The following is a 22,984-nucleotide window of genomic DNA, read 5'->3' as shown; positions in this document are numbered from 1 at the left end:
GACGCTGGCCCACCTGCTGCAATCCCAAGGGGTGGGGGGTCAGGGGGGCGAGCCTCCCTAGGAGGGGGGACCGCCATGAGAGAAGCACGAGGAAACGAACCCTAACCGCCGCGACCAGAGCCTATCCTGATTCCCATTGGTTCGATAATGCTTATGGCTGCTTTGTTGTCACAATAAAGTCTCATTGGCCCTTCAGTTTCAAAGCTCAAGTCTTGAAGAAGCCTTTTCAGCCATATAAGCTCACATACTCCATGGGCCATGGCCTTAAACTCGACCTCTGCACTGGATCTAGCTACAACTGGTTGTTTCTTGCTCCTCCAGGTAACTAGATTACCACCCACAAAGGTACAGTACCCAGAAGTAGATATCCTGTCAGAAACTGAACCAGCCCAATCAGCATCTGTGTAGCCTTCAATCTGCAAATGGTCATGCCTGGCAAATAGAAGACCTTTTCCTGGACAGGATTTCAAATATCTAATGATGCGATACACTGCATCCAGATGTCCACTTCTGGGAGCATACATAAACTGACTCACCACTCCAACTGCATAAGAGATGTCTGGTCGAATCAAGGAGAGATAGATTAGTTTCCCAACTAACCTTTGGTACTTGCTTGCATCTATAAGAGAAGAACCACATTCATCACCAAGTTTATGATTCGGATCAATGGGGGAAGTGGCTTGTTTGCACCCCATCATCCCTGTCTCTTTTAGAAGATCCAAGACAAATTTCCTTTGGCAAATGTTGATCCCTTTCCTTGATCTAGATACTTCAATACCCAAGAAATATTTCAAGAGTCCAAGGTCTTTGATCTCAAACTGTTTAGCCAGATAAAACTTCAATCTGTTTATCTCAGCAACATCATTCCTAGTCACCACAATGTCATCAACATAGACAATGAGAGCTGTAACTGTACCATTACCTCTCATGATAAACAAGGTGTGGTCAGCTTGACTCTGATAATACCCATTTTTCAGGATGGCTTGTCTAAATCTCTCAAACCAGGCCTTAGGAGACTGCTTGAGGCCATAGAGAGCTTTCTTCAAGAGACACTTTCCCTTCAGCTGAGGGACACTTAAAACCAGGTGGACGCTGCATGTACACTTCTTCTGCTAAATCTCTATGAAGAAATGCATTCTTCACATCTAATTGGTACATTGGCCAATCTTTATTGGCTGCCACCGAAAGAAGAACCCTGATTGAGTTATGCTTGGCTACGGGGGCAAAAGTCTCCTGGTAGTCAATGCCATACACCTGACTATACCCTTTTGCAACCAGCCTAGCTTTGTACCTCTCCACTGTACCATCGGATCTGTACTTAACTGTATAAACCCATCTGCATCCAACTGGAGTTCTCCCCCTGGGAAGATCAACTAGTGTCCAAGTATTGTTCTGCTCCAGAGCCACTATTTCCTCAGTCCTTGCTTGCATCCATTTTGGATCGGATAAGGCTTCTGTGACATTTTTGGGAATGGAAGAAGACTCAAGGGCAGTGGAAAAAGCAATACCTGTAGGAGAAATGGAGTCATAGGAAACAAACTGGGCTATGGGGTTAGTACAGGCTCTCTTCCCCTTTCTCATAGCAATGGGAAGATCTAATTCAGAAGGAGAGGAATTACCTGACTGAGGAGGATGAGACTGAGGATGTGGATGCAAAGAGGGGTTTCGACAGGGTTGCTTATGCCATGGTTGCTTCCCTTTTCCCTTCAACAAGCATTCACCTCTTGTGAATACACCATCTTCTTTGAAGCTTATTCCTTGTATTCTTTTTTCCTGCTAGCATCACCACCACTACTAGCATCAATATCAACAACACCATCAGCATCAGCATCAGCAACAACATCCACTTCTTTGTACTTTCCAATATCAAATAGGAATGGGGAAGTGGAGGTAGGCAAGGGAGATAGAAAGGGAATGACATCAACATTCTGATCACTGCTAGTACTCTCCCCCTGAACAGAATGTTGAGGGGAAGAAAAATAAGGGATAGACTCAAAGAAGGTGACATCTTTGGAGAGAAGTCGCCTTCGGGAAGGAGGATGGTAGCACTTATACCCTTTGGTTGAATCAGAGTAGCCCAAGAAGATGCACTTGAGAGCTTTGGGATCAAGCTTTGTACGGGCTGATTTGTTGACATGAACATAACAAACACAACCAAAAACTCTCAAAGGCAAGGAGAAAACTAAGGATTGAGGAGCAAAAAGAGCCAGGGGGATTTGGAGCCAAGGAGTGGAGTTGGCATCTGGTTAATAAGAAATGCAGCAGTAAGAAGCGCATCAGACCAGAAGGTCTTAGGCACATGCATACCAAAGAGAAGACCCCTGGTGATTTCCAGTAAATGGCGACTTTTGCGCTCAACCACCCCATTTTGTTGTGGGGTGTCAACACAAGCCAGTTGATGGATGATGCCATTATCAGTAAAGAACTGTTGGAGCCCCCCATACATGTACTCACCCCCCTTATCAGACCTAACAATTTGGATGCGGGTACCGAACTGAGTATTGATAAGTTGATATCAAAAGGAGTAGGAATCATAGTACTGTGACATACCAGTCATGTGATCAGAGGCTCCAGAGTCAATAATCCAGGTGGGTGCAGTAGGAGGAGCAGATGAGACCTGCAGAGCTGAGGCAGAAGTAGTGGATCCTCCAGAGGTAGAACTAGTAGCAGACGCTCCAAGGTAAGACATCAGCTGACGGAGGGCTGCAATATCATCCTGTGAGAGGGAATTAGGAGCCGGCTGTGGTCCAGGTGGCTCAAACTCAGATGTCATGGAGTGAGCCCTAGCTCCCCCTCGCTTTCCTCCACGGGCACTAGATGAACTACCACGCATACCAGGGGGCTGTCCATTAAGATCCCAACACCTGTCCTTAGTGTGTCCAAGCTTGCCACAATGATCACATTTGAATCTCTCACGGTGATCTCAACGAGGTAGCCCTTGGCCTTTCCCCCCACTTTTCCAGTCTCTGTGGGAACTAGAAACAAGAGCAGATCTCTCTGTTGATGGTGCAGTATCCATAGTGGTTCTCCTGGTTTCCTCACTTTGCAAGTAGCTGCACACTTCATCCAGAGATGGAAAGGGAGATCTTCCTAAGATTTGCAGGTGAAGAGGCTCATACTCTGGGTTAAGACCTCCAAGAAAAATAAGGATCCTTTCCTTTTCTTGGCTCCTGTAGACCTTTGCCTGATCATCAGAATTGGACAACTGGAGGTTGTTATAGTGATCATATTCCTCCCACAAGCTAATAACAGAGGTGTAGTACTCATATATACTCCTATCACCCTGTTTCATGTGGATGATCTTTTGGAGAATTTGATACACCTTTGTTGCATCTCCAACTCTATCAAAAACTTTGGAGACACTGTCCCAAATATCTTTCGCAGACTCCTTACTCATAACCTCCTACCTATCTCAGGTTTAATGGAGAATATCAGCCAAGTCATAACAGTGGAGTTCTCAGTCTCCCACTTGAGATAGCCTGGATTAGTTGTTGCAGGAGCTGTGATAGACCCAGTAATGTAGCCCAACTTTCCCCTACTGCGTAGGGACAACTTCACAGAACGAGGCCAATCCAAGTAGTTGGTATTGTCCAACTTCACAACAGAGATTTGGGTGTTGGGGTTATCAAAGGAAGCCATGGTTGGGAAACCACTACTCAGGCTGCCAGCTGTAGTTGGTCCACTGACCTCAGAATCTTGTCCAGGCACAGTAGACATAATGGGCAGACACTTCAACAAACAATTGTGGACTGCTCAAATGGGGAGTACCCTCAACCCAAACAAAGTAGGCAGACCAGCAAACAAGTCCCCAAACAGCCAAATCAACCAAACAGAACCAATACCAAAAAACAGCAAGTGTATAGGGAGTAAAGGCTTGTATAACATCAACCAAACTGCTCTAACACCCTATAACCTTCAGTCCATAGCAACAATAGGTGTAAAAAGAACAAACAACTCCATTCGTATACACCAACACACATCCAATACACTTAGCTTCAAAAAAGAATCAAACCAGAGACAAAAAACAGAGCTGGCGGTACCTTGAGAGTGTCACAGTTTGGAGCTATGCTCCTCAAACAGGTCCTTTCTTCAACCAAGTGGTAGGGGGTTTAAAAGAGTACCCCTAGGCGATCCACAAGCAGCAAACCTCTTCCCAAAAGATGGGAAGATGAGGGAGAAATAGGAGAACCACTCCTTCAGCTGGCGGAAAAAACTGGGTGGCTGTAAGAGCTTCAATCTTCAACAACAGCCACTAAACTCCATCCATGGTGTGTTTGAAGAATGAACCACCAAATAGTGTAGTATGTGTATACTTCACATAGTACAGCCTCTAATGGAACCCTTTGTCCTCTTAGGGTTCCAAAGAGAGGTGAAGAACAAGACAGCCAAGCTTAGTCGACTTTCAAACCAGATTGCTTAGCTTTGATACCAAGTTGGAACTTAAAGATGGATCGAATCTAGTAAGAGAGGAGATTTACAGCAAGAAGAAGGAGGGAAGAGAAGAGAAGAAGAAGAGAAGAGGATGGGAGAATCGATTGTGTGTTGAGTTATTCACAGGCTTCCCTAGGGAGGTAAAGGGAAATAAAATAAGAACAAGAAAAATACAACTTGGTCATGTCTTATAACATGACAATGACAGAACTACCCCTATACAAGATATTCTAACAACTCTAACAGTTACTGGGGTTATGATGGTGTTTTTAATTGTAATTGCTGTTATTACAGGGAACTTGGAAGTTATCTGATTCTTGTACTTAGTATATGTGCATTTTCAAATCCTTCCTTCCCTATATTTACCAAAAAAGTTAACGGATAGTGCCCCAAATGGTGATAGAGGTGCCGACAAAGCAAAGGAATGATGCAAAATAGAAATTGACCGAATAAAGTGGAGATAAGAGTTCGAGTAACTGAAAAATCCTTCCCTTAAAATTAGTAATATTGGTTATCTTGACCAAATGGTTTATTGGTGAGAAGTTGTTGGTCTGCTTATACTTGATTCAGTGCTAGTAATTAGATCATGATTATGCACAACCTTGATTATCATTTGATCTTATGTTTTTTGTTACAAACCAAGATTTTACATCTAGTAGGGGTTCACCTCATACAATGTTTCGGAAACATTGGAGATTTTCTGTTTATTTCGCTTAATTTTTGTACTTTTTTCATTAATTTCATGGGTTCCCTCAATATAATCAGATATCTAAAAATAAATATTCCACTCATAGTGGATTAACACATTTAGCTGCAGAACTGTTCTTGTATTAATTTTTTCAGACCATGTGCACAGGGGTACATCTCATGGCTCGAAGATTTGTACTATCCCGATACTAAAGGACCTTTGCACTACCTGTGCTTATGAAGGGGTTTCTTGCTGTCTGCTGTCATAGTGCCACATGGACGGGTGGTGGCTATTCCAACTGTTGGATAGATAAGTAATGGTCTGGATTAGCCACGTCAAATTTTTGAGCCTGATCCAGTCAAATACCTTCCCATGTATTGGCCTGCATCTCTTTGTATGTCCTTGCATGCCTATTAGTACTCCAACCATTAATGTGCACTCTCCCATAGTCTAAGCTTTTCAAAGCTCTATTTTGTCACATGACAAACTCTGTTTGGGCTGAAATTTGATATGTGAGCATGGGACCTTGAGGTCTACCTATCCACAAAATCTAGGGCCCAACTAAGCTGATACATGCAGGTTTTTGGGCAGAGCAGGGAGCCCTTCCTAGGTGGACCCTGCTGGAAATCGGATCTATACATTATTATTGTTGTCATCGTCATCATCATCATTACTGTTGCCATTACTATATTATTGTCTCAAGCTCAGATATTATTGTCCTGGTCACATGCATAAGTCAGCCCAAATGGAGTTTGCCAAGTGACAAAACGAGCATTGAAAAAGTTGCGACTGCTAAGAAGATACATAGACCACCAAGAGGATGCATGGACATACATGGGGGTATGTGATTGAATTTGGGTCTGAAATTTGACACGTGGCCTATTTAGACCATCTCCTAAATGTCCAATGGTCAGATTCTACACATTATTTTTCTCTGTAGCAAAAATAAGTATGCATGACGGAAAAGTTTCTTGGATTCACCTTCTGCCTTATTATCCAAGGACTTGCTACTATAACCGGATAAATTAATTTGGTTGGCCCATGTAATTCTTCTCTTTGGCCATTTTGACCATTGGATAAAGTGAGGACTCCTGTATTGGCCACGTGTCAAATTCCATAAAATATCTTAACATGTATATTCATGCACTCATGTATTTTCGGCCATACAATGTATTGGCGTGTATCTTCTTGTAATCCTTATGTAGAACTGGATTTTTAAAGCTTTATTTTCCCAGTTGGTCAAATCCAGTTGGGCTGAAAGTTATAGGTGAGCTGGGGATGTTGGGGTCTCCCTCTGCACAAAATATGTGTCCTATCCAACATGACATTTTGGCAGTTTTTTGGGCCATACCATTTCAGCATATCTGGTCAGACTGACCAGACATACTGCACCCTATTATTGTTATTATATACTGAAGAACTAACTGCCCCTATGGTTTTATAGTGAACTCATCTCTTAATCAGAAATAAATATTTTTTCAAGAGCATAACATTAAAATACCAATTAAATTTTGTCAAGAGCAAACATAAAAAAAAAACTTTCTTCCCTATGAATTTGTTGACATTATTCCGATTACATAACATAAAAAAAACCTTCTTCCTTGTATGATTTTGTTGACATTAGTTGGATTACATTGATTTTATGTTGGAAAATGTTGTAGGTGCCAGAGAGTCATTGAACAATTGCAATCTTGCTGTGAGAGATGCAAGTACGAGTCAACGCATTGTGCTTCGGTCTCTGGACTCCTGAAACAGATATCCAAGTAAGAAACATACATTTGAGATGCACTGGATTCATATTTTCTTCCGTTTTCTGCAGAAGTGTCCAAGCCAAATATTTTTTCCATGCAACAGTCTGAATTCAATACCTTAGTTGTGTCAACTGGTGGAAGTTTGTAGGAGGCTGTTACTTGCAAATATGCTATGGTTTGGTGGCATTGTATTAAACTCCTACATCCGGTTTCCCAGGAAAAAAAAATCAACAGACTTGCATGTATTAGATAGTTACAACTCATTTGATCCGCATGTATCAGATAGTTACAACCCATTTAATCGGCATGTATCAGATAGTATGGTTACAATTTATTTCTGAGTGGTAATATCATCCTTCAAATAAACTTTTCTTGTGCTGCTTTGATGCAAACCGTTTAATAAACGGTTCTAATATCTCAAATTGAAACTAAGTAATAAAATGGTTCTGGTTAAGCGGTTTCTAAATAGTTCTGGTTAAATGGTTTTTACTTGTTTCGGTTATGTTGCCGATTTGAGTTATTAGTTTGATTTAATAATTCCAAGCCCAATTGAGAATGAATTTATTTTTAAATCCCAATAAAGAAATTGATGCTTCTAGGCTTGAACCATGGCATCTAGGCCCAAAGTGTGACTCAAGGAATAGAAAAAATATAAGTAACATACATGATGTGAATCCTCTATAAACTTATAAAATATTAAAGAATATAAGAATGTCAGGACTTAGCGGTTTTTTAATTGGTTTAGTTTGTATAATCAGTTCAATATTCAAACTCAAACTGCACCTTTTAATAAACAAATTCAGTTATTAAAACCAGAACCGATCTGATTAGTACACGGCCTATCAGTTTCAAAACTTGGTAAATATTTTCAGATTGCAATTCACACCCTTAGTTGCACAATCACGTCTAATGAAGATTCATATCAACAATTGAACAATGGGATTCCTACAAAAGTTAGAATATCTAAATGGTTACTCTGTGATAATTTTTTTTTTTTGGTAAAAAAGAACCAGAATCTGTGTGGCATGTGTATTTTCATGTGAATTCTGTAAACGTATATGGGCTGTCGGGGTTCTGGATGTGAGAACTGAAAGATGGTACAGTGATACTATTCTTAATTTCCTTCTAACCTTTTTCTCTTATTTTTCTTTGCCCTCATTAGCTAGCCGGTGGCTTTTTTAGTGTTGCTATTACCCTTTATTTCATATGGAGTCATAGCAACCAGGTTGTTTGTCGAAACGTTAATCCGAATCCTATAGCTGTGTTGCAAAATATTACAGGTTGGGTTCCAAATCTTAAATTATCTCCCTCTTTACTCTTTCCCCTATTTCCCTGTTCATACTCTCTTGTTGTCTTACTGTTTACACCAATGTGCCTCTTTCTACCTTGGTTATGATATTCTGTAATCAGTTTACTTTACGTGTCACAGGAAGCAGCTTTGAAACAAAACTCAGGAGACTTCTCCAAGGGATCAAAGGAGCATTGTTACTAGATAGCAAATTCATAAAAGTGTGGATGGATTCCAATGATTTGGTTAAGATGATTCCAAAGTCAGCAGGCTGTAGGTAGCCATGGGAGAGTTTGAGTGTTATTTGATATTGAATGTGTCTTAATTTTTTGTTAGTTCTGCTGTTGTGAAGAAACAATCTGAACATCTTGTAAATTTGGCTCGTGTACTAACTTGAAAGCTAGGAGTGATAAGCTCAGGGCAAGTACTGATGATGTTATGGATCTTTTATCACGGTCCAAGTTTATAGTGACTCTGTTTTTACCTTTTCAAATGAAACTCCCCCTTTCTGAGTAACCCCTCTCTCTCTCTCTCATCGCCGAGAGGCTTCCTTACCAGCAATCACCGCCGGTGTTGGCAACCACCAATTTTTGGCTGACCAAATCCGACCGATTGCTTTGCAGCTTAAAAGACGACATTGATTCTCGGTTACAAGGCAAAATCAAAGGGTTTGAGTTGGTCTGTGTTATTGAAGCGCTCATCCTTGCTGATTTATCAAAATTAAAAGCAGTGTAACAGAGTTTCAGAGTGGTGAACCATTAAGATGAATGATACAAACGTAAGTTACCAGTTACCATCAAGGAAAAGAGAATATAAGTTTTGAATTCAATGGACCCACGATAGCATCTAGGGAAATCCCTTGGGGGAAGACCTGTTAGAAATAGGATTCTAGGCAATCGGAATAAGACTTGACAGAATCTGCTTGTATATAAATATATATATATATATATATACCCGAATGAAATATCAAAATAAATACAGAAATAAAACAACTTACAGTACCACGATGACTGTCTTCTTGTTTCTTCCAAAGCAGCAAACAGCAATACAAGTGGAGTCGTACAGAGAGTACTTTTCCTAAAGTGTTGAACGCTCCCTATACGTGCAGATCCTGGTTGACCTTGGCGTTCTACCCCTAAGATAAAACCACTTCAATCACAATTGGCAGCACCCAAGAGTGATTACAATGGACCCACGATAGCATTTAGGGAAATTCCTTGGGGAAGACCTGTTAGAAATAGGATTCTAAGCAATCAGAATAAGACTTGACAGAATCTGCTTGTATATAAATATATATATATATATACCCGAATGAAATATCAAAATAAATACGTAAATAAAACAACTTACAATCTCGATGACTGTCTTCTTGTTTCTTCCAAAGCAAGAACAAAATACAAGTGGAGTCGAGCAGAGTACTTTTCCTAAAGTGTTGAACGCCCCTATACGTGCAAGATCCGGGTTGACCTTGGCGTTCTACCTCCAAGATAAACCACTTCAATCACAATTGACAAGACCAAGAGTGATTACAATACGAGAACCCGAAGGTAATCACTCGAATCGAAAGGAAGAAGAAGAAGAAAGAAACAAAGAATGTAGAGAACACACTGTTGAAGAGCACATGAAAACACTTTCACGAATTATATATATTGAAGCCCAAAGCCTATTTGAATATATAGGCTCTACACACCTATACATGTGACAGACATGTACACCCCCAAATAACGTATACGTATGTATACATATCAAGTCCCTACGTATGAGTGCATGTCCCTATACGTACTACAATGCATGTGCATGATCCGGGTTGACCTTGGCGTTCTACCTCCAAGATAAACCACTTCAATCACAATTGACAAGACCCAAGAGTGATTACAATACAGAGAACCCGAAGGTAATCACCAAGAATCGAAAGGAAGAAGAAGAAGAAAAGAAACAAACAGAATGTAGAGAACACACTGTTTAAAGAGCACATGAAAACACTTTCACGAATTATATATATTGAAGCCCAAAGCCTATTTGTATATATAGGCTCTACACACCTATACATGTACGACATGTACACCCCCAAATAACGTATACGTATGTGTACATATCAAGTCCCTACGTATGAGTGCATGTCCCTATACGTACTACAATGCATGTGCATGATCCGGGTTGACCTTGGCGTTCTACCTCCAAGATAAACCACTTCAATCACAATTGACAGCACCCAAGAGTGATTACAATACAGAGAACCCGAAGGTAATCACTCAGTAATCAGAAAGGAAGAAGAAGAAGAAAAGAAACAAACAGAATGTAGAGAACACACTGTTTGAAGAGCACATGAAAACACTTTCACGAATTATATATATTGAAGCCCAAAGCCTATTTGTATATATAGGCTCTACACACCTATACATGTACAGACATGTACACCCCCAAATAACGTATACGTATGTGTACATATCAAGTCCCTACGTATGAGTGCATGTCCCTATACGTACTACAATGCATGTGCATGATGCCATTTCGGATAAGGGTGCATGTGCATATATTTTACCAAAAAGAATACATCATATGAACCCACACCCAAACCCCAACCTCATACATGAGACAAGGGAGACTTTCCTTAGAACCCTATGTCCCTTGTAAGCTACATGAACTCTTATTAGCTCATCATTCCACTTGTCCATAAGCAATGTGGGATTACACTTGAAGAGATACTCAAGCCTTTTCAAGTTTCCTTATAAGTTTACACAGAAGGTCCTTGGTTCAAACCACCATACACAAAGGGAAAGGGTTTTTCATATTTGAAATTTTATATTGCAAAAAAAGAAAACTTCAAAACTACTTTTTGAAAACACAAAATCCAACCAGATCATCTCCTTTGAGGTCGTTATGTCCTTCTCCTTCCTTATTCAGAAGCTTCAATTCTTGGATCCTCCCACTGCCATTGATTCCTTCAAGTATGGATTAATGAATTCGATTATACACTTGCATCAGCAATCTGGAATCTGGAATGAGTTTCGTCAGCTTGCTTCACAGTAGCTTCTCTAAACGTTATGGACAGTGTCTACTTCATATTTAGGAGAAGACAAAGATGTTGATCCAGAAATAAGCTTTTTGAGGAGAGGAAAGGAGCTATTCTTCTCCAAGGGAGGTCCTGGCAAGATTAGTGTAGGACTTGATAATGCATGAAGCATCCAAAGGACAGGTACCCATATCGATCTTCTACATGTAATCCGCTAAAACCGCCAAACTTACATCTGCTTCTGTTTATGATTTGGATTCACATTCCAATGAAGTACGTATCAGACTATCAGTATTGGCGTCTGTCAAATACTGATGCAGATGCTGATGCGGGGCTAATCCGATACCGGTTCTTTAAAACACCGTGTTTGGTTGCCTAAATCTGTAAGAGGTAATTCTCATGATGCATGAATCTGATTTTAATAAACTGTTTGGTTGGTAAAATGAATTAGCTTCCACAGATTTACAAAATCATACTAAAAAGTGAAACGTATCTCTCTCTGTCCGTCTTTCTATCTCTCTGCTCTCTGTCTCTCTCTCTCTCTCTCAGATTTGTTTACAACCTTTGGCAGTCTCAGATTCCAAGCTCTCACTTTGAAGCTTAAATTTTCAACTTCATTTTTGCAGGGAAAATAGAAGAGGAACTTGGATCTTCGTCCTGCAACTAGGGTTTTAGGGGCTGCGTAATTCGGATCTGAGGTATCGAGTGTAAGATTTCCCGGAGCCTAACTTTAATTTCATTTTTTTGAAGCCTTTTTATGGCAGAAGGGACGTGCAGTTCTCTTAACCTTCTTCCTCTGCAAACTTTGTATTATTCACGCTTTCACAGCATTGATGACGATGTGTTATGCTTTCCTTTTCCGTTTCCTTTGAATCTCTTATTTTTCTAGGGTTTGCACTGTCACTTTCATGGGCTTAAGGCTGAGAGAGAGAACTGTCATGTTCTATGAACCTTATGTATTACCCATTTAGTCTTACATCTGTATATTTTGTAGTTTAGTACTCCCAACCACCTATGGTTGAGAATTCCTCTCTCTCTCTCTCTCAGCCATTAATAGGCCATAATAGTGATAATGATGCTTAAGATAATGTTAGCTATGGTGATGGTGATTGTAAATTACCAGTGGGATTCTAGGGCATTTAATTTTATTTATTGTGGATAAAAATCAATCTCATTTGTAACCAAAGTCCCAGACAAATAAATTTTGTGCAGAGAGAACCAGTCACACAGTTCTCATCTCCTTGAGCTCGTGATACCCAAACCCAAAGCATAAAAGATGATTGTTCCATATCATTACCTTAGCTTCACACTATTGTTTGAGAAAATTGCTACAATATGGATACCCCTCTTTTCTGTATTCAGTAATAAAGAGTTTATGGTTCAACTAAACTCTCCATTTCCTAAACTTTGATTTGATAGGCTGAGGGATTAGTTGATGCACTACTAACATGAGAGAGTTCCTGAACACACAGCTGATCAATTGAACTTTTATCATATCCAAAAACAAAACCTAATATCCTCTACCCGATTTTTTTTTTCCATAAACATAATGATAATTAGAAGAACTCAAAAATCACTTTATGGAATTGCAGTAATGAGACCTAACTGCAACTCAGACCTATGGTTCTGCCCACATGATATATCTTCTGCAAACCGGCTTTTTGTTGTTCTTCTTTTACCCCCAAGGTGGGGTATGGTGGCTTAGCAGGTGCTCCAGCATTCGCAGAAGCTAAAAGCCTGCCCTTTTCCCCCCTGGTGCATGTACCATATATTGCTTAAGGCCTCTATCATCAGATATTTAGGTGACTTGCATTATAATTCTCTTCTTTAATGACAGATTTGAATACCCTTCCCCTTTGTTTAATTATGGAGTTTTTTTATTAATAACCATAAACCTGTAAAGTATACAGAAGAACAGGAATATAAACTAGGGATATTGGGAAAAGATAGGGGCAGTGCAGTCAAGTTGCTTGAGATGTGGTCAGTATACTCTTTCTTTTTAGGGCAATTAGTTCTCAAAATGAAGGGTACTGTGCTTGGTGAAAACGCTTGTCCTCCCTTTCTCCATTTTCCATATGCATCTTTGAAATGGATTTTTGAGGAAGAAAGCATGTTAGATGCTCTTGAAAATACGCAGTGACTCACAAAAATATACAGATATCCTTAAATCTTAATACGATGGATATGTTTCGTGAATTCATATGCTATAATGAGTTTCCATCACACCATTAACATATGGATATGTTTGAATCTATTTTTCCATTCTTAAATGCTTGTTCATATACAATTGTATTGCTCATGAGAGGTCCATTCTTAAATGCTTGTTCATATACAATTGTATTCCATCAACAATTTTTATATTATAGTATACTAATACATCATTTGGACCACGACATAGATACCTTTCTCTTTAAGGAATTGGGTGATTTGGTTAATGTACCTGTATCCTAGTCGGCTTGACCCCATGTAGTTGGGTTCAAGCCAGTTTGAGTTGAGTTATATCCTAACTTTTTGTGAGGTGTTATTGTAGATATACATTTACATGGATATCGATCACGAGAATGATGAGGCCTACCGGATCCGGAAGCGCAAGAAAATAATTATATTAGCTACTGTTGCTGCTGTTTTAGGAGCGGAATACTATAGGAAACGGTATCTTGATAGACACCCTTACCGTTATGAGACTCGCCGTGGCTATATTGAGACAGAAAGCATAGATGTTGATGTTGATGCTGATGGGGATACTGGAACCGAAGCAAATGTCTCTCCAACTCCTGTGGAAAGTAGCAATCATAGTCGTGGTAGGCCACGTTCAGAAGGCACAAGTGTTAGAGCGAAGAGGAAAAAGGGGGGAGAGGATAAGATAGCAAGTTCTTTAAAGGCAATAGCTACTGCGATCACGAAAATGGTTAAGAATGACTCCCTACCTGAAATTAGCAGAAGATTGATTGCTCGCATTGATGCAATTCCAGGTATAGATTTCACCAAGAGATGCCTTGCAAAACTTTTTTTTTTGGAAAGGAGGACCTTAGCCATAATATTATTGAAAGCAAAGGAGGAAGACAGGGCGAAGCTGTTGGACCTATATATGTCACAGTAGGAAGACATCAATTTAGATTGTTGAAGATGCGGACATACTACTTTTTATGTGTTTGATGAGTTATGGTAGACGAATGAATCAGTTGCTACAATTTATTTCTTAATCTTGACATCTGAACATTGTTTAAGTATTTAGGATGTTTGAATATTTCTATGGTTTAATTGTAATTTGGATTTAGATATCTGAACATGGTTTAGGTATTTGTATTGTTTTTTTTCTTTCTTCTCTTTGTTTGCACAGTAGTTGGTTGTCTATTGCTACTCTATTTTATTTTATTGAATACCTAATCTTCTCTTTGTTTGCACAATAGTAGTGCCTCTTCTATAGTACTCATAGAATGCTTGGTTTGGATGTGATACACCTTCGATTTGGAAATTTGGAATGAGCAGGTCTATTGGAAAGTTTGATTAATGTTCAGAAGTACTTATTATTGCCCTTGAAATTGCTGTATTTTTTTTTTTTTAAGGAATATTACCAGGAAAACTTATGGAGAAACACATTATGCTCTCTATGTCCAGTAGTTGAGACTAGTTTGTGACATGCACTTATAATTATGGTTCTGCTGTAATTCCCCCCCCCCCTCCCCTGGAGTTCCTGGAGAATACTTGGGCAGCAAGCTCCATCTTATATATAGGACAATTAATGGTTCTGCTGTAATTTACAACTCTTTAATTGGACATTTTACATCAGAGTTGCAACTCTTTTCTTCTTTTCCATTAAACATGTCAGATCTGAAACTATACTGAGTTGTTCTAGAAATTTTCAACTCTTTATTTCCATTTTAGTTTGCTTGCTGGTTTATAGATCTGTTAATTGATTCTATCTGGTTTATAGGTATGTTTCTGTAGTTTTGTTCTTCTCATGTACTGTTTCATCATTTCTTGCATTAAATCATCCAGGTGTCCACTAAAGTAACTGTTGTAAATTGATTTTACGTATAGTGATAATGGTAGAGTAGTGTGATCTGTTCCACATTTTATTTGTATCTTGTAACTTACTGCTTCTTACCAAAAAAAAAAACTTACTGCTTAATGTTTTGTAGCAGATATTTGATTGGGTTATTCGTTGTACTGTTTTTTTTTTTTTTTTGGGTCAAATTTTATATGCTTCACACTTCGTTTTGGGATTGGGGAAATAAATGGCAGGCATGTACCGTGAATGCCATTGACTACCACCTTAGCCTTTTGCTTGAACACTGAAATATTGCTGGTTTAACTGCTTCCATTCATCCATATCCAAGGACATAAGAGGAATTTGTTACATTCTTAACTTCTTACCAATCCAATGAGCATGTCGCATATCAAGAATTGCTAATTTCTCTTACACATGATAAACCTAGCTGTGCGCCACGCCACAACTGCAACTGATGTCAAAGCTTTATATTTCAAGGGGTTGAGAGAGACCTTTCAACAATGAAAATAATAGAAGGTTCCATTCCACCAACTGATGTCGAAGCTTTTTAATTTTTTTAGCATACTTGGCTAATTTTGAGTCCGCCTTGAATAGACTGGGAAACATATGAACCATTCTTTGTTCTTCTCCCATTTTTCTCTTTTTCTCTTGGGTTCCCTTCCCCTCACCTCCAATTCCTCTAATAAGGGGATTGGATCCCACCTTGGGCAGTGTTTTTGGGCAGGGGGTAGGGTGATCATTTTTACCTCCATGTGAGGAATTAGAGGAATTGGAAGGGGCAGCAAATTGGAGGGGATAACAATCCCCCCCCCCCCCCGCCCCCCCTTACTCTTCGATTTGAGAAAATAGGAAATAAACCACTGCTAAAATCCATGCTATTAACCAAAGAAGCATGGTTCCCCCAATAAAAATCAATCAGTAGCAAAAACTAACGGTAGAAAATAAAGGTAAAACCAACCCAAGTTGGTCCTTTTCCGAGCCTAATTGGTTGGGTGAGGTTTGGGCTAACCAACCACCCAAATGCAATCTCCTCCCCCCAACATATTGAAAATGGTATCCGAGAGAAGGTAGAGTTGAGCAATGAGAATGTATATGAAGGATAGCCATAGTTGTTTTTTCAATTGTACAAGACACTACAATGATTCTGTTCTGGACCTATATTATTTATTTGACATATCCTTAGAACAGAAAATAGGGTAGCTCAAGCCATTGCAGCTGAAGCTAGAAAAATATTTTAGACAGATGAATAGATCTCCACTAGACACAACCTGGGGTGTACTTCAGGCCCTGTGAACAAATACATTTACCATTTTCTTGGAAAGCACCCCTATTGTCTTTTTAGGCAATGCTTTGCTCTAAGTTATCACTAATCCCATCTCTTTTGGGATGCTCTTTTTTTTTTTTTTTATTTTATCAAGATGTCTTTTGAAATATAAAATTGGAACCTAAATTCTGGAATATCTGAAATTAGAATTCAAAATTCATTTTTCATATGGATATTGTGGCTACATGTGATATTTGTGGTGAGCAATGTAATGTATTAAAATCAAATACCAAGACTAATCCAGGAAGACAGTTCTTCAAGTGTCCTAATCACAATTTCTTTTTTTTATGTGGATTGACCGCTTAAGAATGTGTGAGTGTGGCAAAGGGTAGTGCAAAGTTCGAAGGTGCACTAGAGGACCTTCTGTGGGACAAGATTTTTGGTGTTGTCCATGTTCCACCTTAGAATGGCTATACAAATTTTTATTTTTTAAATATTTCATATATATCGATAAATCTAAGAATTTATTTACAAATATGTTTTTAACTTGTTTACAGGGAAAAAATGATGGTTGTGGGTTCTTCAAATTTATAGATGAGTCCATCCACAAGCTATCTGGAGGGATACTTCACAACAAAAATTAGAGTTTCCAAACAACAAACAAGGTTATGTGAGCAACATACAAAGACATTGGAGGAGGTCCTTGATGCTGTAAAAACACTTAATCTTAACAAGTGAAGTAGTATGGTAGGAGGGAAAGAGTAGATGTAGGACCAAATTTTGTGGCTTTTGTATTTAAATTGTATTCTGCACACAGAAACAGTTAATATGGATTTTTTACCATATTGTTGAAATAACTATTTTGGAAAATTGACTCATAGCTTTCCATATATGTTGCTCCAAACATCATTTTGTTATTATTATATATTTTAAATTATATTGATGTGGCTATAATCATATTTCAATTAATCATTTTAACATAGATGTGTATAGAATGACATTTTTGTAATTTAAACTTCAGACACATTAAATCAAGTTAATATTTTTTGCTAAGTGGCATAGCAATGACATAATCGTAAATTTAGGTTATATTAGGTTGGGTGGTAATTGAATATGATTAATTATTTGGGTACATTAATATGGTAATGATATTATTTTTTAATTATTGGTTAAAGTGTGTTGTACTTTTAAATTTAAGGTTTGGCAACTGACAGACTCAAGGTAACTAAACAGTTTTTCAAATACATTCTAGATGAATCCCACTGACAAACTCAGGGTAACCAAACAGTTTTTAAGAATGATCTAAGATGAATCCAACTAACAGAATCAAAGTAACCAAACAGTTTTTCAAAAAGATTCAAGTCATAGAATGATGAATAACCAAATAGTTTATTGTTCCGAAATACGAATTCATAGAAAGTCCATCTAGGGATCACCATCCAAAATCAATACAAGCTCCCACAGATTTACGCAACCAAACACGGTGTAAACCAATTCCTAAGGAGTCGGATTCTTGGTTCTCCAGGTCCTGCTGGATCAAACGAGCTTTCATCTCAGGTTTTGTAGAATATGTGGATGTTACATTTGCTTTGGTTCCTGAAGCATTGGCAGCTAGACAAGCTCTTCAAATTGCTGTTTCAAGAAAGTATAAACATTTAAATTTTGAGAGTGATTGCCTCCTTGTTAACCTTTAGAATGGATCGTTGAAAGATCCATATAGCCCATATCATATCAGATTGCCTATCGTACTTTCTGAGCTTCAACAACATCAGGCTTGTTCACCCCTTTAGCCAAGCAAACACTATGGCGGATCAGCTTGCTTCTCTTGGTTCAAGTCATAGATGTCTTGAAATATGGGATCACTTCCCACCCTCCTTTTTGTCTCTTGCTTTGTACTCAACTGTTGTGTCCTTTATCGGCTATGTTCTTCTAGTTGATTTAAATCCCTTCACCAGAATATATATATATATATATATATATATATATATATTTAAAGGCAAGTTTCCTATTATTTATCTAGGGTAAGAGTTTCCCACACTGCCCGTATGGAGAAAATCTCCCCCATCACACTAGTCACACCGTGGGAACAGTTTCATCAATAAGGACACTAGAAAAAATGTCACTGCAGACCCACATGGTCAGAATATGAGAAGGCGTTGAAAAGCATCCCTACACCGACTGCATGAGGATTTTTTTTCCCATTTATATTATAGTTCGGTACGTATATAAATTTTGGTGTTTTACGGGATCCATCACAGTGGTTGCGCAAATTGTGTTAGTGGGAAGGACCCCCCCCCCCCCCCTCCCCCTATTTTGTTGATTCAGTTCATCAATGGAATGTCAAAATGACTCAAAGGGGTTCAAACATTAGCAGGTGCCAAATACCTAATATCGTCTTTAAAGACACATCAGTATGATCAACAAAGATGATGTAATACCACATAATTCTTGAAAGTTGAAACTTACCTGTCTGAGAAGGATTCACACTTTTTGCCTTGCAAGACATGAAATACCTGAAAAAGCGTCCACAAGGTAGAACTGGGATATTTGACCTCATCTCTATGTTCATGCATCATCATGGAAATGCAGGTAGAATTAAAATTTAATCGTTAAAAACAGAGGCTACAGCCACAATAAGATTATAGCAATGGGCATATAATGGGTCCTCAAATTAAGTTATGAATGAGCATGCCAAGGGAATCTTGGTGAAAAAGCAGAGGTGCAAGAGCGTCTGGAGATTCAAATGTACAAGTGATTCTAGCTTTCTCAAATTCTACTGCACCAGTTAATACTGCCACTGATGAAGCAAAAGCTGTCCATGATTCCATTACTAAAACAGGATTCCTAGGCTGAAAATGTTCCTTTACTCTTTATTTTTTTCAAAACTTTCAGCTTACCGGGCAGTGTATTACTCCTACATAGCTGAATGGTTAGCCACAAAATTGCCTTCTCTATAAGTATGTGATAACAACAATGTCAAAACAACTGAAAAAGAGTAAACTGTTCCAATTAAATTTATTTTTAACCACTGAGCTTGAATTCTATGCAGATCTCAATTCTTATAATTTAAGACTGTTCCACAGACTGCGACTTGGCAGGACGCTGGCTGCTCCACCCATTCATTGCCTTCTCACAAGTCTCTAAAAGAAGAAAGAGAAAATTTAAAATAACAACCTCATTCCAAAGATCACCACTCCCACCCCACACCCCACAAAGAAAAAAAAAAAAGCCACAGGATCTAGCAGCACTGAGAAATCTGACAAACCAAAATTGACCTATCCACATGGCAGAGCAAATCAAGTCAGTGATTTTCGATTCTTCTCTTGGGGATTTGGCCTCTCTAGTTTGGTATGTTTAGGAATCCTTGGATCTGCCTCCAAACACTCGGAAAGCTCCAAAGACAAACACCAGTTGCCGTTTGGGGCTACAAGTTATGCTAATTCTTCAGACCAACAACAATTCTAATGAGCATATCAAATGGGCACAGGAATTAAGTAAGCACAAGACATAAGAAAATTTGGCACTCACCATTTGAATTTTCCACTTCTAAATGACATCAATGAAACCTCATCATCTTTTCTTCTTTTCGGCTTTTGAAAACTGCTGAATGAAACAGAACAACCAAAACAAGAAGAGTTGAGAACCCATGTGATGTCAGGGGAGGTGTTCCGAAAGTAAATTCATACAGAATTTGGTAGATGGTCACCCAACTACACCTACATTGTTTCTTCACTCCCTTTAAACCTATTGACCCTCAGCCTCACTTGGCATTGAGGTAAAAACCTTGAGTGATTATTTGATATGGCATATTTGCAATGGGATAAGCAAAGCAAGCATTGTGTATGAGTCTAGGGTTGATGAAGGCATTAGTCCATACATCTGGGAAAGTATGATTTGACGTTCCTGAGCACACAACAAATTTAGGAAAGTCCCACCATTGGAATGTAAAAAAGACATGGAGAAGAGCTTCAACTGCCTTGGGAAAGATCCCAGCAATGGAATGTAAAAAGTATTTCACTGTGGCGAAGATCCTCAACTGTCTCCTTCACAACCATTTATAGCTAGACCTATGATTATGGCATTAAAAAAGGCCACATCTTTGGTGATCATCTGATCAAAACCTCTATTACCTTCTCCTTACTCCCAGTCCATAATTCAATTTCATACATCCATGGCCCATCTCCATGTGGAAGACTTCTTGTGAATTACTTAAGAGCCAAACAACTTCATTTCCTTTAGCAATCCGTCCAATGTACAGTATATTGTTTCAATCTGATGGTGTGACATGGAGCCTACAAGGAATTCATGCACAACTCCATTAATACTGATCCAGCTACAACCAGGTTGTTTTTTTACTCCCCTTTCCCTCATTGATTCCCTTAATTCAGCTATATCATCCCATTGACGATTAACTGCATATATATTGGACAACATCACATAGCCAGCAGAATTATCAGGATCCACCTCAACAAGTCTTCTGGCAATATGCTGTGCCAAGTCTAGTTGGGAGTGGACCACACAACCTCCCAGCAAAGCTCCCAATACTGGAGCATTAGGCTTAACAAGCATGGAAGTAACAACCTCAAGGGCTTCTTCAAGATGGCCTACTCGTGCAAGCAGATCAATATAAGAAGCATAGTGTTCTACTTTAGGGGTGATGGAATAGCGTAGACTCATGTCTTGGAAAATGCAACGGCCTGCCTCTACCAGTCCTGAGTGATTGCATGCATACAACACACCTAGGAAGGTTGTATCATTGGGATGTATACCAAAATCGTCCATTGTTGAGAAAAGCCTCAGTGCATCCACCCCTTGACCATTTATAGCAAGACCCATGATCATGGCATTAAAAGAAATGACATCTTTAGTAACTATCCGATCGAAAACCTCTCTCGCCTTCTCTGGAGTCCCACATTTAGAATACATATCTATTAAGGCAGTGGCCAAAACTGTGTTAGACTCCAGAATACATTTCCTTCCATTTAATTTTACATATTCATGAACCCATCTCCCTAGACGTAAATCACCCACTTCAGCGCAAGCAGACAAGACACTGACCATTGTAACATGATTAGGTTTTGGATTAAACCCTTCCACCATCAATCGGAAAACACTCAGTGCATCCATGTGATGTCCATTTTGAACATATCCATTGATAATTGCGTTCCAAGGAAGCACACTCCTCCTTCTTACTCCCTCAGTAAGTTTATCAAACAACTCCCTACTCTTCTCAACTCTTCCCAATTTCCCATACAAATAAACAAGAACAATATCTATAAAATCACTATGTGTATTCTTGACATTATTATCATCGTTACCACTTAATTCTGAGAGAAGTTTCTCCCATCTCTGACTTTTTCCAATCTCAAGATTTGAACAGGCAGACAGAACGCTCACCATAGTATCATCTTCTGGCATCAAATTATCTTCAACCATCCGCACGAAAAGAACCAGAGCTTCTTCAGACTTACCCATCTGAGCATATCCAGCAATCAAACAAGTCCAAGAACACACCATTCCTTTCCCTGGCATTTCATCAAACACCCTGTGCCCCGAGAATAAATCTCTAACACCCTTTACATAAGCAGTAAGAAGCCCATTACAGACAACCGAATCACAATCAAAACCCAATTTCACAATGTGGGCATGAATTTGTTGGATGTTTCGGGCATCACTAGATCTAATACAGGCCTTGAGAAGGAAGGAGAAGGTAAAATCATTAGGCGAACGAGATTGAAATTTTAAGGCTTTGAAGAGGGAGAAAGCTTCAATGAAGAGATCGCTCTCAGCGAGGACTCGGATAATGCCATTGAAGGGGAAGATGTTGGGCTTTTGAAGATGGCAAAAAACGCGAAGAGCAGATTGGATTGGGTAGCGGCCAATGAGACGGGTGGCGATGAGATCGTCTTGTTCTGCACCGATACGGTAGATCTGGGCATGGATTTGTTGAAGGTGAGAGTGTAATACGTTGCCTTGGAGGAGGAGAAAGAGGTCTCTCAGGCAAGGGGAGGAAGAAACGGAGAAGGTTCGAGTAGGGTGAAGGAAAACGTGTAAAGAAGGGCAGCAGTGTTTGAACCTTGAAAGGGCGGGAAATAGAGAAACTGAAAACATAGTTGATGTCACCTACCTGAACTTTCAAATTTCAGTTGTGTTCCCGTTAGCTCACTTTATTCCATAATCCATAGATACAATCAAGTGCTGTGACCGGCTGGATTAGACTCCAGGTTTAAGAACTGGGAATCCGGTTCGGGACTACGAGCGGTCAGGCCAAGTCGGAAAGACTTTGATTACTCTAAGTTTATATTAGGGAAAGGAATCGAGATCCTCTAGTTCCGTCTGCCCATACTGCCGTGTGCGCCCTAGAAAGAGCATGACTGTAAAAATACCGCCCTTGCTATGTGTGGGCCGCACGGTAGTACCGGGCAAGCGGAAGTAGAGGATTAAGGAAAGAGAGTGATGGTAGTTGTAGATCAGGCTAGTTGTAAATCAACACGTGCTAACGCACAATGGTGGTGGTATTAGATCAGCTTGCGCTCA

The 22,984-nt window shown here is 39.3% G+C and overlaps 2 protein-coding genes across 3 annotated transcripts in view; one reads left to right on the top strand and one right to left on the bottom strand.

The window, feature by feature from the left end:
- The window catches only part of LOC122653982 (cx9C motif-containing protein 4), a 51,375-nt gene extending 34,241 nt beyond the window's left edge, over window positions 1-17,134 (top strand). Inside the window, exons 2-4 of one of the 2 annotated variants that reach the window (XM_043847955.1) lie at window positions 6,781-6,889; window positions 7,150-7,155; window positions 17,123-17,134. In XM_043847955.1, coding sequence (XP_043703890.1) covers window positions 6,781-6,886 — 106 coding nt within the window. In that variant the 3' untranslated portion in view covers window positions 6,887-6,889; window positions 7,150-7,155; window positions 17,123-17,134. Of the gene's footprint in view, window positions 1-6,780; window positions 7,104-7,149; window positions 7,156-17,122 lie in introns of those variants that run through there. The other variant, XM_043847954.1, reaches the window with a different exon arrangement.
- A 3,277-nt stretch (window positions 17,135-20,411) lies between these two features.
- Window positions 20,412-22,558, bottom strand: LOC122654972 (pentatricopeptide repeat-containing protein At3g12770-like). The gene has a single exon (XM_043849227.1). The coding sequence runs from the start codon at window positions 22,556-22,558 to the stop codon at window positions 20,657-20,659; it is 1,902 nt and encodes a 633-aa protein (XP_043705162.1). The 3' UTR covers window positions 20,412-20,656.
- Window positions 22,559-22,984: the final 426 nt, after the last annotated feature.

The sequence above is a fragment of the Telopea speciosissima genome, chromosome 3 (genome assembly GCF_018873765.1).
Source record: "Telopea speciosissima isolate NSW1024214 ecotype Mountain lineage chromosome 3, Tspe_v1, whole genome shotgun sequence".
NCBI lineage: Eukaryota > Viridiplantae > Streptophyta > Magnoliopsida > Proteales > Proteaceae > Telopea > Telopea speciosissima.
This window is presented reverse-complemented; position numbering and strand designations above follow the sequence as displayed.